Here is a 25,448-nt window from a genome sequence, read left to right on the forward strand (position 1 = left end):
CAGCATTAACTGCATGCAATAGGTGATGTAGACACGCAGAATGAGTAACCATATGAAACCATGAATTCATACAATGCAACATTTAAAGGTAACAGGATGGATAGTAAAACCTCATGAATTCGGACATCAAGGGACTGGAAGAAATTCCCGAATTTTCCGAAGGTTGAGTTATGAATAGCCCCTTGCCTCAATTCTTCTCGAAGCTGGTTCATAGTTCCACAGTAATGGATTGTGTAACAAACACATACATCATGAGCAATAGACAAAAACAAGGTTTCCATTTTGGGACAGAAAATTCTAAAAAATTACATGTAAATATAATATAGTTACACTTCATTCAGCAAAAAGTCACCTTCTGTTACCACAAACATAAAAATAGAATAGACGTTATGGTGCGAGTTAAACCCATGTAGCAACAGATACTGTTCAGCCAGCCGGTGTGAGCTGTGTTATACACATTAAAAATAATGACAAGCTCCAATGCCCAGCCATGACAAACCACACTACACTGTGTACATTGAATTAGCAACTGGAGTGAAATGCACATTAAATGTGGGTTTCATTTCAGAGCAGTCAACATATAACGGATTAAATTGCCACCCTGAATGTCTGGCTGAACAGTAATAAAAGCTGTTGCTGCAGCTTTGGTAGACATGCTTCATCATAAGGTCCCAAACGTGACTAAAGCAAAAACAAAAAACAACAAAGAAAATAACCAAAATAATAAGAAATGCACTCGCACGGTACTGTAACAAGAAAGACAAGTAAGACGAGACATTTCTTAAAGTTCCTCTAGCACCAGAATGGAGATTAAGGATGGCCCACCAATAGCACATACATCCAATAGCTACTTATTGCACGGAATGTATTTTTGTTTACAACACCTTGCTCCGTGAAAATCTTGAAAAATTGGAGAAAAAAAATATTCCGCTTGCATTGTGCTCTACCAAATGATAACAAGGTGTCCTGTATACTCATACCCTTCTTTATGCTTATACCATGTTGCCCCATGGCATCTTCAACAATAACCCTCATTGATGCTTCAAGTATCTATGCTTTTGATGGATGGGGCATTCATTATGCACACCATTTCGTCCATGGACACCAGGCACTAAGGTCTATAAACAAGTTAATTCACAGGCTATGAACATCAGGCCAAAGCATCTGTGAAGGCGAGGATTTATATTCAAGGCTTCTTCCTGTGGTAGCATGTATTCCTTTGGCTTGTCAATATTAGTCTGCAAAATTAACAGAGAAAAGCAGGGTTAAGTGAATAAAAACTGCACTGCCATAAACAACGATGCCTAAATTCTTTCTTTACAAATGACTGCATGTTGGACAACACACAAAAAGTACCCAGAACCATCCATCAGTTACAGAGAAAAAAGGATATGAAAGAATGTGGAAATACCAGCAGACATCATGCTTATGATACAACTGCTTAGCTTATACTATGGCTGGAAATCAACGCCTAGTGCAGCCCTAGACTGCAGCTCACTTATGGAGGTCAGTGGCTGTAGCTCTGGACTTGGGAGATGGGAAGCAGTGGGGCTTGGCTTATGCCAAAACATGGTGATAGCTTCGAATAATTTCGATCACATGAGGTTCTTTAATGCGCTATGACACTGCATACCACATGGGTGTGCTTGCATCTAACTTCCGTCGAAATGAAGTGACCGTTGCCAGGATTTCATTCGACAACATTGCACTCAGCAGCCAAACAAAAAAGCCATTGAACCAGTACAGCAGTTTGCATCAATATCCATGTTTCACATGTTGCCAGGTTGCTGCTTCTATTTGTTCACTTGTGAGAAAAGCGTTTCTGGCCTTGCAATGAAATAGGTACCGGATGTTGCATACACATTTGAAGATTTGCATGCACTGGAATGTTTGGCTCAGGTGTGTTCATGAAAGTCGATAGTTGTGCATAACATTGAAGTAATTGCAATCAAACTGCTCCCGAGCACGGGAGCTGGCTACAAACAAGGACATTTTTTGAAGCTCCTGGCTGCGCGGAGCTACATGTTGATTGCAGTTATGGCTAAACATGGTTGACAAAACACTGAAATAACCTGTTTCGTTACATCTGCAGAAAATTGCATTGTGTTGCATTTCAGAGGGTCTTATGTCTCCCAATTTCCTAGAGGCTGTTTCACCACATGGAAGTTATGTTTCATTTGCTTGTTTTAGAATCTGTTTCACATTGTGGAATTCCTTGAAAGCACTCTCTAAAGCAAGGCCTGGTAGCATTCCAAGCACACTCTGAGTGCCTCCGATGCTCTATAGAAATATCTGTATATTTATGCAATGGATTGGGTCTAGTAGTAAGCATATCTGCTTCCTCTAGTGCTGTATACAGCTCTGGGCAGACAAAGGAGTTGACAGGTACCGTTTTCTTGATCTGTGTTTTCTACTTGCCATTACAGTGTGTGAAAGGCCCAACAATGGGAAGTTTCTTGGGGCAATAATTTTCAAGAGAAGTGAGTAGCGCTTTCCGCTCTACCTGGTCCTGTGGAAGCAATGCACTGGTGTAAACGTGACCAGCAATGATGACCAAACAGGGAATTGTCATGTGCGTGTAACAGTACTATCCTCTCTTGTGCAAGTATCGCTAATGTCTCCCCTCAGTTTCCACCAATTGGCCCAACGTGTGAAACGAAAAGTCTTCCAGACACAAGTACAAGGCTGACGTGACATGCAAGTTTAATACACTTGGCATACCACCCCATCTCTAATCAGGTACGTACTTGTGCAAAGAAAATAGGTCACAGTGAAGCTCGTCCAAACAATAGTATTAATACCGTACCAATAACAGAGAAAAATCTGTGTGAACAGCAGATCCCACCTCAAAAGAGAACACATATTTAAGGTGATGACAAGAAGGATATAAAGTGAATCATTTGAAAAGTTTCTGCAGAAAACTGAATATACCCAGTATGTCAGGCAAGCATTGCCAGATATATTTTTTTTTTCAGGGGATAAATTTCTGCACAGTAATAATCTGCCACTGAAAGTAAAGAAATTGCCCAAGCATTCAGGAATTTCCGAAACATAATTCAAACTTTGTGAAGCAGAAATGGGAGACGCTTAAACATACCACAATGGTAAAGTATAAAGCGCCTCAGTAGTGATCTGGTCTCTCTCTGTATCCTCTTTCTTATCCATCTGCTACAGAGTACAATAGCAACTCACCCCAAAACACACTTTAACCCTTCGACACATTATGTAACAGCACATAAAGCAAACTGGCAGCTTTTTCCGAGAGTGGTCTGCATCTAGTAGCCTTTCTTTGTTTTGAGGTGAACTTCACATCCTTCATAGTGTAAATACGCTAGATTTTTTTTATGCCATACAGTGAATGCAGTGAATATTTTGTGAAACAGTGAGCGGTGTAGTATATCATCAGCCATTCTTCTGCAAAAAAATTTTGCCACAATTTTAGCATAACTTTTTGCCTCAATTTCAAATGTAATGCACACCTTCGAAATAGAAATTATTTTCATGGACCTTCGGGAGTTTACCTTCTAAGTCAAAGCATATTTATGTCGCTATTTTAGTCAATTACGACACTTTGTATAAAATTTCGCACCTTCTTGCCATATTATGTTTGATATTTGCGGTGGAAAACTGACAGGCTGTCTTCATAAAAACCTGAATATATTATTTAGGTTGAAAAATATTCCATTTCAATGAAACAAGAAATGGTGCATTCCATACATAACCATTTTTGTTGCAAACATTACAGTGTAACTGTGAGCTAACACTGCCCAACAAAGTGAGAACATCGATGCCAGTTAAACATTTATCGTGTGCATACAAATCGAGCTACACTCTAGTCATACCATATTGCATTTGTCAAATTTTTCACACAGCAGTAATGCAACCAGATCATGGGGAATAATTTTTAAGTGTGCAGTTCTGGTTGCTGCTTATATAAATGTTAATTACCCTAACTTACGTAAACGACTACTGATATACAGAATGAACACTTGGCATATTTCTCCAAAATAACAAACAAAACATCTGTCCACTGTTGTGACACTAGTGAGGGAATGCAACCACACACAGTATTACTCTTGAAGGCACATCTCTGAGCAGTGCAACAAGCGATGCCAGAAATCATTTTCTGGGGGGTGGGGGTGCTAAAACTCACACAAATGGCAAACAAAACAGTGCCAGTGCTGTGGAGTTTTAAAGTACAGGACACAAATAAAAGGCATTAGTACTACAAAAAACAGTCAGTATGTCAAGACCTGTTTTTGGCAGCAGGTTTAACAAAATACTCATGGGAAGCAACCAACAACACACAGGAAGAAATAAAATAGAATCTGAAAATACACTGAAAGACTTCTCGCCACAGTGCAGTGAATGTTTCTAAAAGCACATCAGCTGAACAGCTATCGCGGGCTAAAGGATAGACGAGAACTAGGTGTGGGTTTCCTCATTAATAAGGATATAGCTGGCAACGTAGAGGAGTTCTACAGTATTAACGAGAGGGTAGCAGCAATAGTAATTAGGCTGAATAGGAGGTACAAGCTGAAAGTGGTGCAGGCCTACGCACCCACATCCAGCCATGATTACCAGACCGTTGAAAGTTTCTATGAGGACGTAGAATCGGCAATGAATAAAGTAAAATCGCAGTACACTGTACTGATGGGCGACTTCAATGCGAAGGTGGGCAAGAAGCAGGCTGACGACCAAACGGTAGGTGACTATGGGATAGGCTCTAGAAATAGCAGGGGAGAGTTATTAGTCGAATTCGCGGATAGAAATAATTTACGGATCATGAATACCTTCTTCCGCAAACGAGAAGACAGGAAGTGGACCTGGAAGAGCCCCAATGGTGAGATTAAAAATGAAATCGACTTCATACTATGCGCTAAACCTGGCATCATTCAGGATGTGGCCGTCCTCGGAAGGGTGCGTTGCAGCGACCATAGAATGGTAAGGTCTAGAATTAGCTTAGACTTGAAGAGGGAACGGAAGAAGCTAGCGAAGAAGAAGACCATTAACGAGTTAGCCGTAAGAGGGAAAGCACAGGAGTTTAGGATAGCGCTGCAAAACAGATACTCGGCTTTAACTGAGGAAGATGATCTTGATGTTCATTCAATGCACGATAACCTGACATCAGTAATTACGGAGTGCGCAGTAGAAGTAGGCGGTAGGACAGTTCGAAAAGATACCGGGAAGCTATCTCAGGTGACGAAAGATCTGATTAAGAAGCGCCAAAACATGAAGGCATCTAACACTACCGATAGAATAGAACTAACGGAGCTATCAAAGTTAATAAATAAGCGCAAGGTAGCCGACATAAGGAAGTTTAATATGGAGAGAATCGAGCATGCTATAAAGAACGGAGGTAGCCTAAAAACAGTGAAGAGGAAACTAGGCATAGGTAAAAACCAGAGCGTCAATGAGAAAGACAGCAGTGCACAGCAATGCGTCATCCCGCCAGTAACGAAAGATGAAGTAAAGAAAGCCTTAGAAGCAATGAAAAGGGGAAAAGCAGCTGGGGAGGATCAGGTAACATCAGATCTGTTGAAGGATGGAGGGGACGTCGTGCTAGAAAAACTAGCCACCCTGTATACGCAATGCCTTATGACCTCGACTGTACCAGAAGCTTGGAAGAATGCAAACATTATCTTAATTCATAAGAAGGGAGACGCCAAGGACTTGAAAAATTACAGGCCGATCAGCTTACTATCCGTTGCCTACAAAGTATTTACTAAGGTAATCGCTAATAGAGTCAGGGCAACGTTAGACTTTAATCAACCAAATGATCAGGCAGGCTTTCGTAAAGGATATTCCACAATAGATCATATTCACACTATCAATCAGGTGATAGAGAAATGCGCAGAATATAACCAACCTCTATATATAGCTTTCATTGATTACGAGAAAGCATTCGACTCAGTGGAAACCTCAGCAGTCATACAGGCATTGCGTAATCAGGGGGTAGAAGAGCCTTATGTCAAAATACTGGAAGATATATATAGCAACTGCACAGCTACTGTAGTCCTCCATAAAGTCAGCAATAAAATTCTAATAAGGAAGGGCGTCAGGCAAGGAGACACGATATCGCCAATGCTGTTCACCGCATGTTTGCAGGAGGTATTTCGAGGCCTGAATTGGGAACAGTTGGGAATAAGAATAAATGGAGAATACCTAAATAATCTGAGATTTGCTGATGACATTGCCTTGCTGAGTCACTCAGGAGGTGAACTGCAAATCATGATCAACGAGTTAGACAGGCAGAGCAGATTGATGGGTCTAAAAATTAACATGCAGAAAACCAAGGTAATGTTCAACAGTCTAGCAAGGGAACAACAGTTCACAATTGGCAGCGAGAGCCTAGAAATTGTGCCGGAATACGTCTACTTAGGGCAGGTAGTGACAGCTGATCCGGATCATGAGAGGGAGATAACTAGAAGGATAAGAATGGGGTGGAGCGCATATGGCAAATTCTCGCAGATCATGAGTGGCAGTTTACCAGTTTCCCTCAAGAGGACAGTGTACAACAGCATAATCTTACCGGTACTCACCTACGGGGCAGAAACGTGGAGGCTAACGAAAAGAGTTCAGCTTAAGTTAAAGACAACGCAGCGAGCCATGGAAAGAAAAATGATAGGTGTAACGTTAAGAGATCGGAAGCGGGCAGAGTGGGTGAGGGAACAAACACGGGTTAATGACATCCTAGTCGAAATCAAGAGAAAGAAATGGGCTTGGGCAGGGCATGTGATGCGAAGGCAAGACAACCGCTGGTCTTTAAGGGTAACGGAGTGGGTTCCAAGAGAAAGTAAGCGTAGCAGGGGGCGGCAGAAGGTTAGATGGGCGGATGAGATTAAGAAGTTTGCAGGCAAAGGGTGGATGCAGCTGGCAAAGGATAGGGTTAATTGGAGAGACATGGGAGAGGCCTTTGCCCTGCAGTGGGTGTAGTAAGGCTGATGATGATGATGATGATGAATTACAACAACACTGACATCAGTGGTGACAGACCCAATAGCCTTCTTGTCATTAACACCCAATGAAAATATGACAAGGTTAGCTTCAGTAACATGTGCAGCTTACAAAGAAGCTAACTCAAACCACAATTTCAGCACAAGTGCTATTCTGACAAAATGGCTGAATATAGTGAGGACACAATATTCCACAAAATATGCAATTTGCATGCAACACAGGTACGGTGATCTGTCAAGTGACACCAGTTCTTCAAATTTTTTGTTCAAAAAACGTAATTCTTAAAGCCTAAATACAAAAGCAAGCCACGTAATTTTGAGGCTCAACTTTTGTTCTCCCCTCTCATACGTTTTGCTAGCAGTATTCCAATGCCAAATTGAAAACACAACACATCCGCAGTTTTCAATTTTGACAGTAAGCAAACAAAGCTGCAGTGATATACGGCAGCACTCCAAAACCAATTTTAAAAATTTCGGGGCAATCAATTGGACTTATGTGGAGTGCATGTGATAGCCTTTGCTTTCCATTCTCCAATGTATTCCATTAATAATAATAATAATTGGTTTTTCGAAGAAAGGAAATGGCACAGTATCTGTCTCATATATCCTAGAACACCTGAACTGCGCCCTAAGGGAAGGGATAACGGAGGGAGTGAAAGAAGAAAGGAGGAAAGATGTGCCGTAGTGGAGGGCTCTGGAATAATTTTGACCAGCTGGGGATCTTTAACGTGCACTGACATCGCACAGCACACAGGCGCCTTAAGCGTTTTGCCGCCATACAAACGCAGCCGCCGCGGTCGGGTTCGAACCAGGGAACTCCCGATCAGTAGCCGAGCACCCTAACCACTGAGGCACCGCGGCGGGGCAATGTATTCCATTCCGATTCTATTTTTTCACTCACCAACACTCCAATTCTGATTGCATTCCAATTACACAAAACCTGTCACAATATTATAATGCAACAATGCCATCTCTTTAAAAACACAAGTACACTTGGGACAATAAAATTCAACAGACAGTCAGGCCACCCTTTTTTTCCCCATCTTCATCATAAATCTGAGATCTAGTACCAGCAATAAATATATTAGACATACTGCCACTGAATGCCTTTCTTCAATGGGAAGTGATGCCACCGCATATGTCAGATTTTTTTTTTCCGTTCGCATAAGTCTGGAAGTCCAATATACTTGTGGCTCTGGAAGAAGAAATGAAATAGCCCAGCACCAGTGACGTACAAGGGCATGTCAGCGTCCCATTCCGGCAAGGAGCGCGTCAACATTAAAGAATGGCCGCAAATAAAACTAGCTACCGACATAGCTTAAAAAGGATCACTTGTCACAGGTCACCTAGCTAGCATACTGCCAGCTGTTTGTCAACCTGACAGCTACCAAAATGCGTTCCAAAGGGCACCAGGGAACTCAGCTGTTCCTTTAGTGTCCTGGCTCTTTGTGGTGTTTTAAACTGCACTTAACTGAGAACGCCTTAGAGCACAAGTCACAACGGAATGGTTTTTCATGCCTATGTGACCACACGTGCACCATAAGGGTTAGCTTTTGTTCAAAGGCCATGGGGCACAGCTGGCAATAGAAAGGCTTCTCACCAGTGTGAATCCAGACGTGTCTTACCAAGTTATCTTTTCTAGAAAAGGCACTGCCCCGAAAACTGCAACGGTATGGACGATCACTAGTATGGGTGCGCAGGTGTCTGACCATGCTGTTCCTTGTTGCGAACGCGCTATCACAGTTACTGCAATGATACGGGCGATCGCCTGTGTGGGTGCGAATATGCGCTACGAGGTCAGATCTCTTCTGGAAAATCTTGCCGCAGTGGGTGCACTGGTGAATCTGCTTGCCTGTGGGCTTGTCCCAGTGAGTACTCAAGCTTGTACTAATGGATGGCACTGTGGTTGGCAGGGTGCTTTTCATCAGGTGGACTTTGTCCAGGAAACACGCCAACGTTGTGGTCTGCCATGACTGATCCTGCATTTCAAAACCAGAGTACTTTCATCAAAACCTCAGGCCCAAGATGCCACAGCTTGCTTGCAACTAGAGAGCAAAAGCCATATTTAGTATGCAGAGTCTAGGCCCTTTAGTCGAGAACTGTCCAGTGGAAGTAAATCTTCAAACTTTTTGGATTTACGTAAGGGACATGGCAACATAGCAAAGAAATAATTCCCAGCAACTTCGATGTACAATTATTAGGAGTCTGCAAATATTTAAATTGTAAATATGAATAAAAAATTTTAAGAAGATATAAATAAGCAAACATTGCACAGACTTCTTTTTTAAAAAAAAGTGTATATCCTTTGCAACCAAAAGAAAAAACACTATACTGACTCAGCACTATACAATATAAAATTGCGTGCACAGAATTGTATATTGTATGATTAGACAGCATTATTCCAGGTTTTTAATAATTTCGTGATTTCCAGCTCTGATCCTTTTTATATGTAAAGGAGGAGAGATCAAGCTAACAGAAACAGTACTTAAAAGTATGCCACAGGTGATGTGATCACGCAACATGAGAAACAAAATGAAATCAATGAATTCATATGAAGCAACAATTAAAGGTAACATTATGGGTAGCAAAACCTAATTAATTTGAATTTCCAGGGACTGGAAGAAACTACCGATTTATAAAACGGTTGAGTTATAAAACGCCCCCTCCCACATTACTGATAAAAAAAATTGCGGTAAATCCTTGTGAGGAGGCTCACAGTGGAAACAGTGATAAGCCCGTGACAAATGTGCAGTTTCGGCGTACTGGAAGAACAACACAGACACAATGTTCCTCTAATTTCCTCACAAATCAGTTTTCCTTTTCCATATTAATATTATGTTAAGTTGCAGAAGTATTTCTCACATGTTGTGAGGCATATTTTGAGAATATTTTCTGGATGCAATAACTGCTAGGACCTGATTCGTCCAATCTGTTGGTCCAGTTGGATCCAGTGAGGTTGAATTGGTCGGGTGGCTAAAAACACAGCTAGAACCAATTCGAAGATCCAAATGAAACCAGTTCGAATGTCCAACTGGATCAAAAGAAAATTCCCAACCTTTTTTTTTTGACTGTGGATAGTGTAGCAGGGGGTGGTAGAAAGTTAGACGGCCTGATGAGATTCAGAAGTTTGCGGGCATACAGTGGGCACAGCTGGCAAAGGACAGAGATAATTGGAGAGACACGGGAGAGGCCTTTGGCCTGCAGTGGGCGTAGTCAGGCTGCTGCTGCTGCTGATGATGATTAAAAGATGTGTTCTGATTCTGTGATAGTTTGATGCAGGTGGTCACCCATCATGCTCTCAGCTCGTGTGATGTGACCAGCCCACCTGCCGAAATTTGCTAAACATCCAAGACAATCGGTGCCCGCGTGAAAACGGTTGACCCGATGAATGACAGAAACAAATGCCGTTGTACAGTTTACCTGACACCTTAAACTTAATGTTTGGATAATTTGCCCAGATATTTTGGTTCTGCCATGAATGGATTAATGAAAGTCAGCACAATATATTCGACTGCTGCAAACTAAATATTTCAAAACTTTCGAAAATAAAAAACTCTCAGATACTAAATTCTCGAACTGAGTACGAGCCGAATAACAAACATGTTCAATTCGATATAGGAACTTCGAATATTTACACTCCCACCCTTATTTTCGATATCGACATCCTCTCATAAGTCTGTATCTGACGCAACTTCAAGGCCTCAAACCGTTCCGACTCATTCCTGTTACTAGAGTACCATTTTAGAAATAAGGTAGCAAAACAAGCAAATGAAAGCACGCATGAAGTACTCTTGCCAGAGCTATTAATATTATTAAAGAAGATTATTAATGTATAGGGGAGTTTAACGTCCCAAATCAACTGAGGCTATCAGGGACACTCTAGTGAAGGGCTTCAGAAATATCGACCACCTGGGGTTCTTTAACTTGCACTGACATCGTATAGTACACATATTAATAAACAAGAGGCATACATCAAACACTTTTTCGTTAATTTTATATGACTGGCTTGAGACGGTTCTCGCAGCCATCTGTAGAGGGTTCCATATATATAGGTAGCAGCCATTATCAGCAAAAAAATTCACGGCAGTAGGAAACACAGACACAAATTCAATGTGCACACATGAATGAACTGTGACTGAAGGGATTAAAAAGAGCATAGATGTAAAGTGAAATTTCCTTCTTTGAATTCTGCATACAGTTCGCATTTCACCTGGCAAAAGCTCATGTTACTGGCAGACCGTAAGAGTGCAAAACCCTCCTATCTCAAAGCTGGTTCATACCTCGTCGCATACCAAGCTAACATACACTTAGTAATAGACATAAACATAGTTTCCATGTTCAGACACAAAATTTAAAAAAAACACTTAAAGATAAGGAAGATTTTTAAAAATTACAGTTAAAGATGAGAAAGCAACAGTTCATTCTGCAAACAGACACGTGCTGTTAACACAAACAGAAAAATGGAATTGACGTCAAGGTTTGAGTTAAACTCATGTAGCAATAGGTACTGTTTAGCCAGCTAGTGTCAGCAGTGTCATACACATAAAAAATATCATCAGACTTCTATGTGCACTTCGAATAAGCAACCAATTATGGCTTTTGCTCAAGAGCAGGTAAAACATAACTGGTTAAAGTTCAACACCGAAAATCTGCTTGAACAGTAATAAAAGCTGTTGCTGTAGCTTTGGTATACTTCATCATAAAGCCTCAGACATGACTAAAGCAAAAACAAGAAACGGCAGAGAAAATAAACAAAATTATCAGAAATGTGCATGGTACTGTAACAACAAAGACAAGTAAGGCAAGACATTTCCAAAAACAAAAAGTCATTTAGCACCGGAAACGAGATCAAGGATATTTCACCACACATACATCTATTCAATGGCTCATCATTGCACAGAATGTATTACTTTTACTGCACCTTATTAATTCAGCAAAAATCTTCTGGTAGCATATATTCCTTGGCTCGTTGATATTACCCTGCAAAATTAACAGAGAAAAGCACCGGAAGTAAAATAAAAACTGCAATGCCCAAAGCGGCTATGTTAATATGCTTCCTTTATAAATGACTGCACTTTGGACAACACATAAAAAGAACTCAAGACCATTCATTACATAAAGAAGCAAAAGATATGAAAGAATCTGGACAAGAAAAATATGCAAACAGGCACTGTGCTCAACATACAACTACCTAGCTTAGAGTATGGTTCGAAATCAGTGCCTAGAGCCGCCCTAGGCCGCAGCTCACTTTTGAAGGTCAGTGGCTGCAAATCGGGATTTTGGAGCTGGGAAACAGTGAGGCTTCATTTCTGCCAAAACATGGTACCTATTAGTTTTGAATAATTTGTCACGTGCGGTTCTTTGATGTGCATTGACACCACACCGATAACTTCTTTGCATTCAACTTCTGTCGAAAAGCTGCCGTAGTAGCCAGGATTTTATTCCACAACATTGCACTCGGTAGCCAAACGCCACAGCCACTTAGCCATCGCAACAGTTTGCATGAATATGTACGTTTTATCGCATACCACACCATCTCTAATAAGGTACATACTAGCAGGAAGACAGGACACTATGAACAAACATGTACGGCATGAACAGAGCGAAACAAGTCAAATGTGTTTCTTCGTTGCATCCAGTCCTCTTCGCGCAAGTACGTACCTTATTAGAAATGAACCCGCTCACCCAAACAGAAGTATTAAAGGGGCTGTGAAGGGTGCTCTAATAAAGTTGTAGCATGCATGTGATATTGAAGCACGTCACTTCACGAATAGTGTTTAGCAAGGCATATTTAAATGCGCTTTGTAGAGGCTGAGTTATCTGTAGTTAAAATTCGAATTTCAGCACCTTGGCGCCTTTCCCTCTCCTCTCGTCACTTTTTGCATGCTGGAAGGTAGGCGCTCCTTCGCCGACCCCCTCTGGGAGCGAAGCTTCCCGAACCACAGAAGCAAAGCGGCTTATTGGCCGCCGCCACTGCCTGACGTCTGCAAGAATCTAGCCAATGGCCGCCTCTCACCTTGTCTACGCAGATGCGGGGGACGCAGGAGGGTGCTAGGATGAAAAAGTCGCCGGGAAGGACTCGCCAACTTTTAAGCGTGATTGTGGGTCGCCTGCTGCGTGTAGAAGAGTATTATTTGGCTCTTGTTTTCATGGCAACACAGAGCAGTGATTAAGCGCGTTAATGTGCTCTCCTCAAAAGACGTTTCGGAGCCCCTTTAATACCACACCAATACCCGAAAAAAATGACCAGATCTTCTATTTAGCTTAAAAAATAGTGTGAATAGCATATCTCGCCTCAAAAGATGACACAGTGTTAAGGTGATGACTAGAAGGATGTGAAGTGAATCATTTGAAAAATTGTAGGAAACTGGTCACAATGTACTCAGCATGTCAGGCAAGCATTGTCAGATTTTTTTTGTGCAGGGAATAAATTTTTCCATAGTAATTATTTGAAACTGAATGGGAATCAATGCACAAAGTATTGAGGAATTTTCAAAAAATAGTTCAAATTTTGTCAAGCAGAAATGGGAGATGCTTAAACATAGAAAAATGGTGAAGCATAAAGTGCCACAATAATGATCTGGTATCTCTCCGTTTACTATTTTTTATCCCTGTCTGCTACAATGTGGAATAGCAACTCGCTCTAAAATACACTTTAACCTTCCGACACGTTATGGGCACGATTGCGTATAAAGCGAACTCATAGCTTTTGCAGAGAGTGGGCAGCATCTAACAGTGACTTCTTTGATTCAGGTGAATTTCGAATCCTTCAAGTTACAAATAAGCTAGATTGTTTATGCCACATAGTGAATGCAGTAAATATTATTTCACAAAACAGTGAGTGTGGTAGGAAGCCATTTGCCATTTTTCTGCGTACATATTTTGCGGGCAGTTGTAAAACGATTTGTTTACTCTCAATGTCAAGCGTAATGTGCACTTTTGAAAAAGAAATTACTTCCTTGACAATTCGGATGTTTACTTTACAAATCGCAGCTTATCTACGTTGCTGTTTTCAATTACGACACTTTGTATACAATTTCTCACATTTCCGCAATAAACACCCAGTGCTTTGCGCAGAAAAACTAACAAATTGTCTTTCTTAGGGCATGAACATACTATTTAGGCTGAAAAATATATAATTCTGATGAAAACAAGAAATAGCACACCAAAGGGACACATGAGACAATTTGAAGCCGACCCAAATAGATACATCCCCACACTCTACCGACATGAAATATAGGTGTCACTTCTAGCAGCCGTCTTTGCAAGCAAACATGCAGTGCATCAAGAAAATTTTTTTCATGTGGATCGCTGAGGATACACTGCCATTCACTTATGAACAGAAACGTCGGGTCTGTTTTGATCCTGACATCTTGAGTTTGGATCAGGTGGAGGGAACATTTTTCATACAATTTTCATGGCAATAAATGCATTTTTTTCCTGGTGGAGAAACATCAGTACAGCAAGAAAAAGCCACATAACCATTTTTATTGCAAACAATACAGCGCAACTGTGAGCTAAACTTGCCCGATAAAAGAAAGACAATTATGCCAGATGAACCTTTATGACCAGCATAGATGTCAAACAAGATTAGAGCTGCACTCTAGAAATGCCGCACTGTGTTTTTCCACAAGTGTTTCAGACAACAGTAATGCAACCACATTGGGGAATAGTTTTTAAGTAGGCAGTTTATAATTGCTGCCCATCCAATTGTTACCAATCCTAACTCAGGTAAACGACTCCTGATGCAAAGAATGAAAGCATCTTTCTCCAAGCCAACCAACAAAACAATTGTTCACTGTTGTGTCAGTAGTGAGGGAATGCAACCACACAGAGTTGTAATCTTGCAGGCACAGAGCTGAATAATGCAGCTAGTGATGCCACAAATCATGGGGAGGGCTAAAACCTACACAGATGGGAAACCAAAGAGTACCAATGGTTTTCAGTTTTAAAGTACAGAGCATAAATAAAGAAAAAAAGCACTGCAAACAGCCAAAATGTTGAGACCATTTTTTGACACCAGGTGCAACAAAATATTCATACGAAGGAACAAAGAACACACAAGAAGAAATAAAATGCAATCAGAAGACACACCGATAGACTTCTCGCTGCCACGAAGTGATTGTTTCTACAAGCACAACGGCTGAACAGCCTATGATGAATCAAAGAAATTACAGCAACACTGGCATCAGTGGTGACAAACCCAATAGCCTTCTTGTCATAAACACCTTGAGAAAATGCAACAAGGCTAGCTTCCGTAATATGTATGCCTTATGAAGAAGCTAACTCAAAGCACAATTCCAGCACTACTGCTACTCCGACGAAAAGGTTGAAAATAGGCCACGATATTCCACAAAATATGCCATTTGCACGCCGCACAGAAAGAGCAATCTGACAAGTGATACCAGTGCAGTGAACCTCTTTCAATGTTTTTGGTTAAAAAAAGTAGTTCTTAAAACCTAAGAACAAAAGCTAGCCATGCAATCTTTTGTTCTCTTCTCTTATACATTCTGCTAGAACTAGAATGCCGCACTGAAAAAATCACACAGCAGCATGTTTTCTTTTGACGTTATGCAAATAGAGCTGCTGCAATAGGAATCTGTAAAACGATAAAACATTTAATAAACACAAGTGTGCTTAGGGAAACAAATCCCAATAAACAATAAGGCCAGATTTTCTTCTTCTGATCTTCATCAGAAAGCTGAGAACACGAGGTATAAATCCTGGATACATTATCACTGAAAACCTTTCTTTAATGGGAAGTGATGTCATCCCTATGTGTCACAATTACCTCTACTCCACACATGTCTGGAAGCATAGTAGGCTAGTGGTTCCAAAAGAAGATACGGAATAGCCCAGTGCCAGTGTAGTGTCAGCATTAAAAATTAATGCTTGAAATTTAACTAACTACGGACATAGGGTATCATTTGGTTTATGGAGTTTAACATCCCAAAGCGACTCATGCTATGAGCGACGCTGTAGTTAAGGGCTCTGGTAATTTTGACCACCTGGGGTCCTTTAAACATGCACCGACATCGCACAGTACACACGCCTTCAACATTTCGCCTCCACTGAAATGCGGCTGTCGCAGCCGGGATCAAACCTGCATGTTTCGGGACAGTAGTCGAGTACCATGTTAGGATACAAAAATTCTCATAGGTCACTTAGCTAGCATGCTGTTATCTGGTTGCCAACAGGATAGCTACCAAAACGTGTTCCAAAGGGCACCGTGGAACAATGCTATTCCTTTAGTGTCTTGTCTCTTTGTGGTGTTTTAACTTCCACTTAACTGAGAATGCCTTTGAGCACGAGTCACACTGGAATGGTTTTTCACCCTTGTGGGACCGCACGTGTGCCACAAGGGTTCCCTTTCGTGCAAATGCCATGGGGCACAGCTGGCACTGGTATGGCTTCTCACCAGTGTGGATGCGGACGTGTCTTATCAGGTGGCTCCTTTCTACAAATGCACTGCCACAGTGGTCACAACGGTACGGACGATCACCCGTATGGGTGCGCACGTGATTGTCCAAACTGCTCTTTACTGAAAATTTTCTGTCACAGTGGTCACAATGGTACGGTCGATCACCCGTATGCCTGCGCTGGTGTCTGTCCAAACTGCACTTTACTGAAAATTTGCTGTCACAGTGGTCACAACGGTACGGTCGATCACCCGTATGCGTGCGCAGGTGTCTGACCAGGCTGTCCTTATAAGCGAATGTGCTATCACAGTCACTGCAATGATACGGGCGGTCGCCTGTGTGGGTGCGAATGTGCTCTCTTATTGAATGTGATCTCTTCTTGAAAACGTTGCCGCAGGGGGTGCACTGGTGAATCTGCTTGCCTGTGGGCTTGTCCCGGTGAGTATTCACGCTTGTACTAGTGGATGGCACACTGTGGTTGAGAAGGCGCTGTTCATCAGGTGGACTTTGTCCAGGAAACACGCCAAAGTTGTGGTCTGCCATGACTGATCCTGCATTTCAAAACCAGAGCACTTTCATTAAAACCTAGGGCCCAAGATGCCAGACCTTGTTTATAACTAAGGAACAAACGCCAAATTTAGTATTAACCAAATAAAATCATATTTATTTTTCAGCAAACATCTGGATGCCGAGTTTAGGCCCTTCGGTCGAGAATAACTGTCAAGTGGAAGTAAATCTTTAAACTTTTTGGATTTCTGCTAGAAACATGGCAACATGGCAAAGAAATAATTCCCACCAACCCAAATGCGCAATTATTAGGAGTCTGCAAATATTGAATATGAATAAATAGTTTTTATGAAATAATAATAAACAAACATTAGCCAGAGTTCTTTTTTAAAAAAAGTGTAAGGCCTTTGCAAACAAAATATAGAACACTATACTGACTCAGCATGATACAAAATAAAATGGTGTGCACAGAAATGTAGTGTTTGATTAGACAGCATTAACCTAGTTTTTTAATAATTTCTGTGTGATTTACAGCTCTGAATTTTTATATGTAAAAGAGGAGATGAAAGTTATGGACACAGTGAAAAAAAATAAATTGAATTTTTTTAAATGAAAATTTCCGCTTTTTGACTCACATCTCCCCTTAGCAATCTGCAACAGGTGATTTGATCATGAAAAATATCAACAGAAAGACGCATCAAAAATACCAACACACATCTATGTCCAACCACAATAAAACAGATTATAATGTGCACTTTGAATTAGCAACCAATTATGGCTTTCACTCAAGATCAGGTAAAACAGAACAGGTTAAAATTAAACACCAAATATCTGGCTGAGCACTAATAAAAGCTGTTACTGCAGCTTTGGTACAGATTCTATGCTCATAAAGCCTCAAACATGATTGAAGCAAAAAAATAAAACAAGAAACAACAGATTAAATAAACAAAATAATGAGAAATGCACTCACATGACATTGTAACAAGAAAGTCAAGACATTTCAAAAACTGAAGGCCCTTTAGCACCAGAAGCGAGATCTCAAGGATGGTTGACCAAAGGCACATGCATTCAATGGCTACTCATTGCACAGAATGTATTACTTTAGCTGCACCTTATTCTTTCAGCAAATATCTTGAAAGATTATGGGAAAAAAAATGTTCTGCATGCACTGTGCTCCATCAAATGATAACAAGGTGACCTGCATACGTATACCCTTCTTTATGCTTAGACCATGCTGCCCATGGTATCATAAACAATAACCATCACTGATGTCCCAGTATCAGTGCTCTCGATAGATGGGCATTATGCAGCCCATTTTGTCCATATACACCATGCACAGAGGTCTGTAAACAAGCTATTTTACAGACTATGAACATCGGGCCATTGAGTCTATGAGGAAAGGTATTGAAGATTTCTTCCTGTGGTAGCATATATCCCTTGGCTTATTGACATTAGCCTGCAAAATTAGGCAGAGAAAAGCAGTGTAAGTAAAATACAAACTGCAGTACCGCAAGAAGCAATGCAAAAATGCTTGCTTTAGAAATGACTGCACAACAAACAACACGCAAAAACTACTCTGGATTACCATTAGTTCTCGATAGAAAAAGATAGGAAAGATAACGGACAATAAAAAAAATACTACAGGCATCTTGCTTATGATATGCCTACGTAGCTTTGACCATGACAATTGCTGTATGCTTAAGTGCAATGCCACAATGCTCGTAATTTAGGCCTTAGTGATTGGGGACGTTGGATATGAAGACCGATTTGGTTTTCCTGCAGAGTTTCACCCCTTTGGATCACTGAATATACTCTTCTACAGAATGTGAGCAATAAGCTATATGCATTTGCGTATAGGTTGACTGCAGTTGATTTGAAACATTCTTCCAGCATCTTGTCTTCTCAGCATTGGTTATAATGCCTGCAAAATAAAGAAGAGCAAATTAGCTCATGCAGAAGCAAAGCTTCAAAGCCATAGCAGCATTCTTTGTGTATTCCAATACTCAAGTTCAAAGTGAACTTGGAAGAAGAAGGGATCTTTCTGTACTCATGGTTCAAAAAAGACAAGGCCTGATGTATTGTGCTTTGCATGCAAACACAAGGCAATGATTACCCAGGATGTATTTGAATGGCCAAGAACACTGAAACACTTAGAAATGTTAATGTTCACAAAAGTTGTTCGGAAAGGTGCTTTGCCGACAGCAGGTGCTTCTTGGCTTGTCTGCGCTGTTTTGTAAAATAGGCAGAGCAAAGCAGCATAAGCCTCACACATTGCCGCAAGCAGAGGTGCTTCCAGCATAAACAATCAATTTTTCAGTCATGTCCAAGAGATTCGGTACAAGCATATTCATTTGGTAGAGAGGAAGTCTTCACTTTCAAAACCGCTCAGTGACAGACTGAAACCTGTGCCCGGTCTTAATGTTTTTCAGTGTAAACACCTGATTGGCACTGTATTCTTCCAAGTAGAGACTGCTGACAATAAAGCATTACCAAAACAACACTTATGGTACACAGTGTATCACAGTTCTTCCTCGAAATCAGACCACTCTATCGAATTCTGCCCTGCAGTCCCTCTGCTTCCTGATCTAGAGTTTCAGCGCACGCACAGTAACCTAACTCAAGAAGGTATTTACAGGAAAGACGAAGTGTGGGTGGGATGCATGCATTTAGAAAAAAAAAAATCTCCAGCTTTTCCACCTGCAGGCGAGAAGATGACAGTGATATTAACCCCAGAGCCCAATTGCAGCCACTAAAATCACTGGATGTCTGAGGTTCATACATCCAACACGAGTGCTTATAGACTGCAGTGTTCAAATAGTGCCACTTCATGGTGCATAACTTGCTTGGTTTACCTAGAAAGAAGTCAAGTGCAATGCCAACTGCAACAATGCCAGTGAAGAGACACATACTCTCATTCTGCTCATAAATAAGGAGCACTGGCAGCTACAAAGAAGGCCCTTAATTGAATCCCCTGCACGGTGGTTGTTCTGCCTTTCCAGCCATAAGTGGTTCACCTTTCTTTCTGTGTACATTAATCAGTGGTGAGGCCAATACGGTACTTTAGTTGAATGCAGTAAAACTGCTAAGGCACCAGCATGAAAACAACATTGCAGTAGCCCTCGCAGTCTTACTCGAAACATGAAACAGCTCCACTGTCTTTAAGGAAAGAGTGCATACACCAGTGGAAAGGTACACATGTAGAAAGGACACACTCACTGTCAGGCCAATGAGGCCACTTTGTTGCCTCCTCAACACTTTTCTTGCAAGAAATGCCTTTGACAGGCACCCATAGATTTAAAGCAAGGGGCTTCTTTGCTAGAATGTTGGTACTCATTTCATGCCAGCAGCTAAGCTGGAAAAGAAGTCAGAACTAATTAGAGAAGTGGATGCACATTGTGACCAAATTAAAAGGTACAAAACACCGGTAGCAGACCAACAGAGCACCAGTGTGTGTGAGGTAAGGCCAGAAAAAAAGAGGAAATTTTTATGCAAGCCGTCTGCCACCTGTAAACTACCGTAGCGCATATGTTCATTCCTGAAATTCACTCTGCAATCTCAACAGGACTGGTATTAAATCAATTCATGTAAGCAAAGCATCTGCTTCTGTGCACCACAGTGCGTCCCCCAAAACAATAACTTAAGCCAAAATTTTGGACTGCCTAGAGCAACAAGTTCTACCCGCAAAGCAAGCAAGCAGGTCCGCAGGAGCACCAGAGAAAGCTTGAAAAGGGCACTTTCTTTAGGTGTCATCACATTAATACAAAAAACACAGCCTCGCTTGAACTAGAATGACACATTGTGAGTGACAATTACATCACCTTTCAGTGTTTGACAAAACCAGTAAAAAAAAAGGGTAACACTTTATTTGCATGGCAACTTGAATGTGTAATACAAAACACAAGGAAAAGAATTACAACTACAGAGCATGGAACGACAGGCACTCTTAATAAGACCGACAACTAAATTTTAGGCATCAAATTTTTTTTTCACCACAACAAAAAGCTTGCTGTCTAAGCTGTTCGACTACGCAATGGTTTTGCAACAAATGCGATAAAAACTTTTTACCAAGAATTTTTCAAACAGTCGATGAGCGTGTTTCATGCGCAACTATGCTAAAAAACCATGATCAGCAAGCGTGAGAATTGCGCACCCGAAAAAAAATTATGAACTAAAGCTGACATAGTTACAGCCAAAAAAACATTAATTAGGCACTTTTAGTATAGCATAGCGACCATTTCAGTCCCCACAGCCAGAGCTGTTATGGTATAGTGATGTGTACCTCGTTGTTGGAAATTTCAGTGGAACATGGTTACCATGTCAACCAAGAAATATAGAGCACTGTGGCACCATCTAGGAATAAAAGTTGAAAGCACAACATTAGTGATGCAAAAATTGAAAACTGAGAAATGGTTTCTGAGGAAACGAAATGCACAGTTATTGTCTCACTTATGTCACGGCCACCCAGACCACATCACAAGGGAAGGGAAGAATGTGGCAGTGAAAGAAGAAAGAGCTGCCATAGTCCTCTCCAGAATAATTTTGACCACTCGGCGATCTTTAATGTGCACTGACATTGCACAGTACACGGGCACTTCTGCCTTTCACTTCCATGGAAACGTGGCTGCTGCAGCAAGGTTCGATCCCGGGAACGGCGGCTTAACCAGTTTTTTCACATCTTCAATACGCCAACACGTTATTGAGGAGAGTTTGCTCACAACTGAAATGCCAAGCCTTCTTGAGTCAAGTGGTCTATTGTACAATGGTTCTGCTTCACAGAACTTCCTGACAACTATGAGCGACTCTCAGTCAGACACTCTATGGGCAAAATTTTCTATGAGAATGACATCTTCACTGATTCGGCAGCAGCCGTCATTAGGTCTCAAGCTCAAAATGAAGGATTGAAACCTGATTCCTTTGTACTGTGGGAGTCTACAGCTTGAAGGGAGAGTTCCCACATCATCATTTTCGAGCAAGAATTCCCGTGGCCGCCTTTCAAAGTAACTTTGCTGTGCTTTTGAGGCACGTTTTTCCTCTAAGCGATTATATATCTGATTCAATGCTCGACCAGGTTTACGAAGTTTTTTGATTGCCTGTATGTTCTTCTCAAAAGAAAATGCAGGAAAAGAGTCAAGCGTTCCATACAAACGAACGTCTGCTGCTAGATGCAACGAACAGTGAACGTTGTACGATACCTCCTCCTGTTCATTAAGCCTACCAAAGCATTTCACAAAATGCTGAAGAATTGTTTCTGCAGAGTCTGCATACTGTTGGCAAAGTGATGGAGTGCTGAGAATTGTTGCAGCTGCATGCAAAGTCAGAAAATTCAAAAGCATGGGACTTGGCAGTGACTCCCTGAGCACTAGTGGGCCAGTGTAATGCAGAAAAAGCCTACACTCTGTAGCCTTCCAGTGGTCTTTCTCATCCAGAGTCCTAGGTTTCCTAGCGAACTCAAGTGGAACACAACCCTCAAGGGTGACACCTTTGGCTGTTTCTTTATTATCTGTGGGACCAAGGTGGACTGTCAGTGGCCTCGCAAACCACAAGTTTATCAACTTACGAACTACACCAAGGTACAGCAGATGCTTGGGATCAAGTGGCACGTTGCTCACACAGTCAATAGGAAGTTCCGTCAACAATGACACACCGTGGTGGTGCTCAAAATCTTCCTGTTTCCGGAATGATTTATCCGTTCTTAGCGTCGATTCTGAGGTAGAAAAAAACATCTTTTCATTGAAACTGCCTTCTGCAGTACATTTAGGGCACACTGCGTAGCCAGCATGTAATTTTGTCAAGAATATAATTGCGCGCGCCAGTGCGTCGCAGATAAAGCTTCTCATTTCTACCTTAACCAGTTTGCCAGAGATCATTAGACCTACCCGAACTAAATTTTTTAGCTCGAGAACAAAAGGGTGAAGGAATTCATGGGCAGAGTTTGGCTTTGCAGGGCCCAGAAAAGCACCAACGATCACTGGCTCTGGTAATTTATGGGTGCCATTAAGTTGAATCTGGCATTCAATTTGCCAGAGCTGCAGACGGGAGCTCTTTGACAAAGGCATGCCATCTATGTTGAAAGAAAGGCCAACAACCTGTGGCGGGTGCTTAGCGGGACACAGAACATATCCTCCAAGCCTTTCTTAAGCCCGAGATGGCAGTAGTGTCCAGGAGGCAATTCAGTAACGCCAGCTATAACTGAAGTTCTACGAGGAGTTTTAAGCAACGTTCGTGCGTCTGTTGGCAAATCAGAAAAGCAGCTGTGACCTTTCAAAAGACGCAGCAAGTCCGTTAGAGAGCGATGGGATATGTTGTGTTCAAGTGGCGCCCAACCAACCAGCCGAGAACGAAACTCGTCAACCGTTCCAACGCTTTCAATTGTCGGGACGTCGTGTCCCAATTCTTGGGAAGCAGCGACCAGTGCACACTGAGAACTGCCACTCGCCACACTGCTCATTATGTCGGCATCGCTAGAGTCACTTAATTGAGCCTGCAGTGTGCTCCGAGGGCAAGTCGAGGGGAGCGTACGAAGAATCAGCAGCTTGCTCAAAAACGCTGGCGCAAGGGTCGTCTGTCGAACCGCTGGCACCGCTTGCATTGTCGCAAGGGAGTGCAAATTAAGTAGTCGGCATCACTCGCTTTGCGCCGAGTTTCGCCATCCGGTTCACCTGAATGACTCGGAATTGAGCTCGTAAAGCGAGTCCGCAAAGAGCTCGGCACTTCCGATGCTTGGAAAAGCGCCTGAACTTCTAACCGGGCTTTGTTCCGAACAGACCGCGTTTGCTTAGTTTTGGCATCGCAACAAAACCGTGCTACTCAGCAGACACACCAATTATCCTTCGTGGGCATCTACAATCAACCTACACCGCTACCTAAAGACAAGGATGGTCTTAAATAGTTCAGCACAAATCGTCCGATGCTGCAACAAAGAAGCAAAGTCTAAGCCTTTTCAATCAAACGTTAGTCAACTGACAGCAAACGGCGGCACGTCATGCCGAACACATGGAAAGAAACCGCTATGCAAACGGGGCCATCACACATACTTTTGATGGATGTCGAGCCATATGTGGAGTGCAGAAACGGTAGAACACGCAAAAATATTGTGTGGTAGGCCGCCAGAACCCAACAAACCGACAACTTAGCGCTACCGCTGGCAAAGCTAAAGCAGATAAAGCTGAGCTACCACGCCGAGTCGAAGACCGCGCTACCACGCAACATGCGGAGCAGCGAGTACTACTGGTGCTACTATGTACCGATAGGTGGCGTTAGGTGAGGCTAGGGGGACCCAGAGCTCTTATGGAACCAGTGTAGAGAAGGAAGAATTAAGATCAAACGGACAATGGAACCATAGGGGAAGAAAGAGACGCAAGCGCCAGGGCCAAGTTAATTCAGATATAGGTTTCATTAACATGCAAGGTGGCAGGAATAGACTGAAATGGGAGGAAATAGAAGAACAGTTAAGACAGGAGGAATTAATGGTATATGGTTTAGCGGAAACACATCTTAGAGACATGGAGCAACCACCCTGTAACCCAGACTACGCATGGGAATATTGCAATAGAACAGAGGGCAGCAGAAAGGGAGGTGGAATTGGGGCATTCATTCATAAAAGTATGAATTTTCAAAGGGTTAGACTGGGATGCAGGGAACATTTATGGCTAAAAGGAACAGTGGCAGGCAAGCTAACCCTCCTTGGCTTTGTATACCTGTGGACAGGGGTCAATGCCAGAGAGGAAAACAGGAAAATGTTAGAATGTATTGCAAGCGACATTGATGAGCTAGGAGGACAGGGCGAGACAATTATATTAGGTGACATGAATGCACACATAGAAGACCTGGATGGGTACACGGATTCGACAGGAAGCATGCTGCAGGACATGTGTGACAGGCATGATTTAGTTGTATGCAACAGCACCGAGAAGTGTGAAGGGCTCATAACATGGGAGGCGGGGAGTCTGCACTCGACGATAGATTATGCACTAATGTCACAGAGGATGTATAACAGATTAGGGGTAATGAGCATAGATGAAGATGGTTCCAGAAGTCTAGGTAGTGACCACAAGCGTATCAAGTTGAGCTTCAGAGGAAAAAGCAATGTAGGACTGAAGCAAGATGAACAATCAGGGGGAAATTTTTACTCAGAAAAGCAATTGGAAGTAGCAGCCAAAAGAATCGAGAAATTAATTTTTGAGGATAGTGAAACAGAATGGACTTATACCAAATTAACTCGATTACTGGAGCTAGAGCTAGCTAAGGTGCGAGTAAAGTTAAAAGGGAAAAGACGCAAACCCAAGAGTTGGTGGGATGAGGAGGTCAAGAGGGCAATAGAAAAGCGCAAGGCAGCATCCAGAGAACACAGATATTCCAAGAAGAGGGGGGAACCAAAACCCGAAGTAGACAGAAAATGGGATACCTTCATAAAGTGTAGAAGGGACGCATCCTATTTGATTAATGAGAAAATTAGAAGAAAGGGTGCCCAATGGATGTCAAAAGTAAATAAAAAGGATAGAAAAGCAGCCCAAAAATTCTGGAAACATCTAAATGCAATGAGTAATAAAACTAGGCTAGAACAAAG

At 41.9% G+C, this 25,448-nt stretch overlaps 1 protein-coding gene across 1 annotated transcript in view; it reads right to left on the reverse strand.

Moving 5' to 3' along the window:
- Nucleotides 1-25,448, reverse strand: part of LOC144102487 (uncharacterized) — a 148,096-nt gene that overhangs the window by 66,736 nt on the left and 55,912 nt on the right. Inside the window, exon 4 of the mRNA XM_077635750.1 lies at nt 16,334-16,501. Within this exon, the coding sequence (XP_077491876.1) occupies nt 16,334-16,501 (168 nt within the window). The remainder of the gene's footprint in view (nt 1-16,333; nt 16,502-25,448) is intronic.

This window comes from Amblyomma americanum, chromosome 8 (genome assembly GCF_052857255.1).
Source record: "Amblyomma americanum isolate KBUSLIRL-KWMA chromosome 8, ASM5285725v1, whole genome shotgun sequence".
In the NCBI taxonomy this organism is placed as follows: domain Eukaryota; kingdom Metazoa; phylum Arthropoda; class Arachnida; order Ixodida; family Ixodidae; genus Amblyomma; species Amblyomma americanum.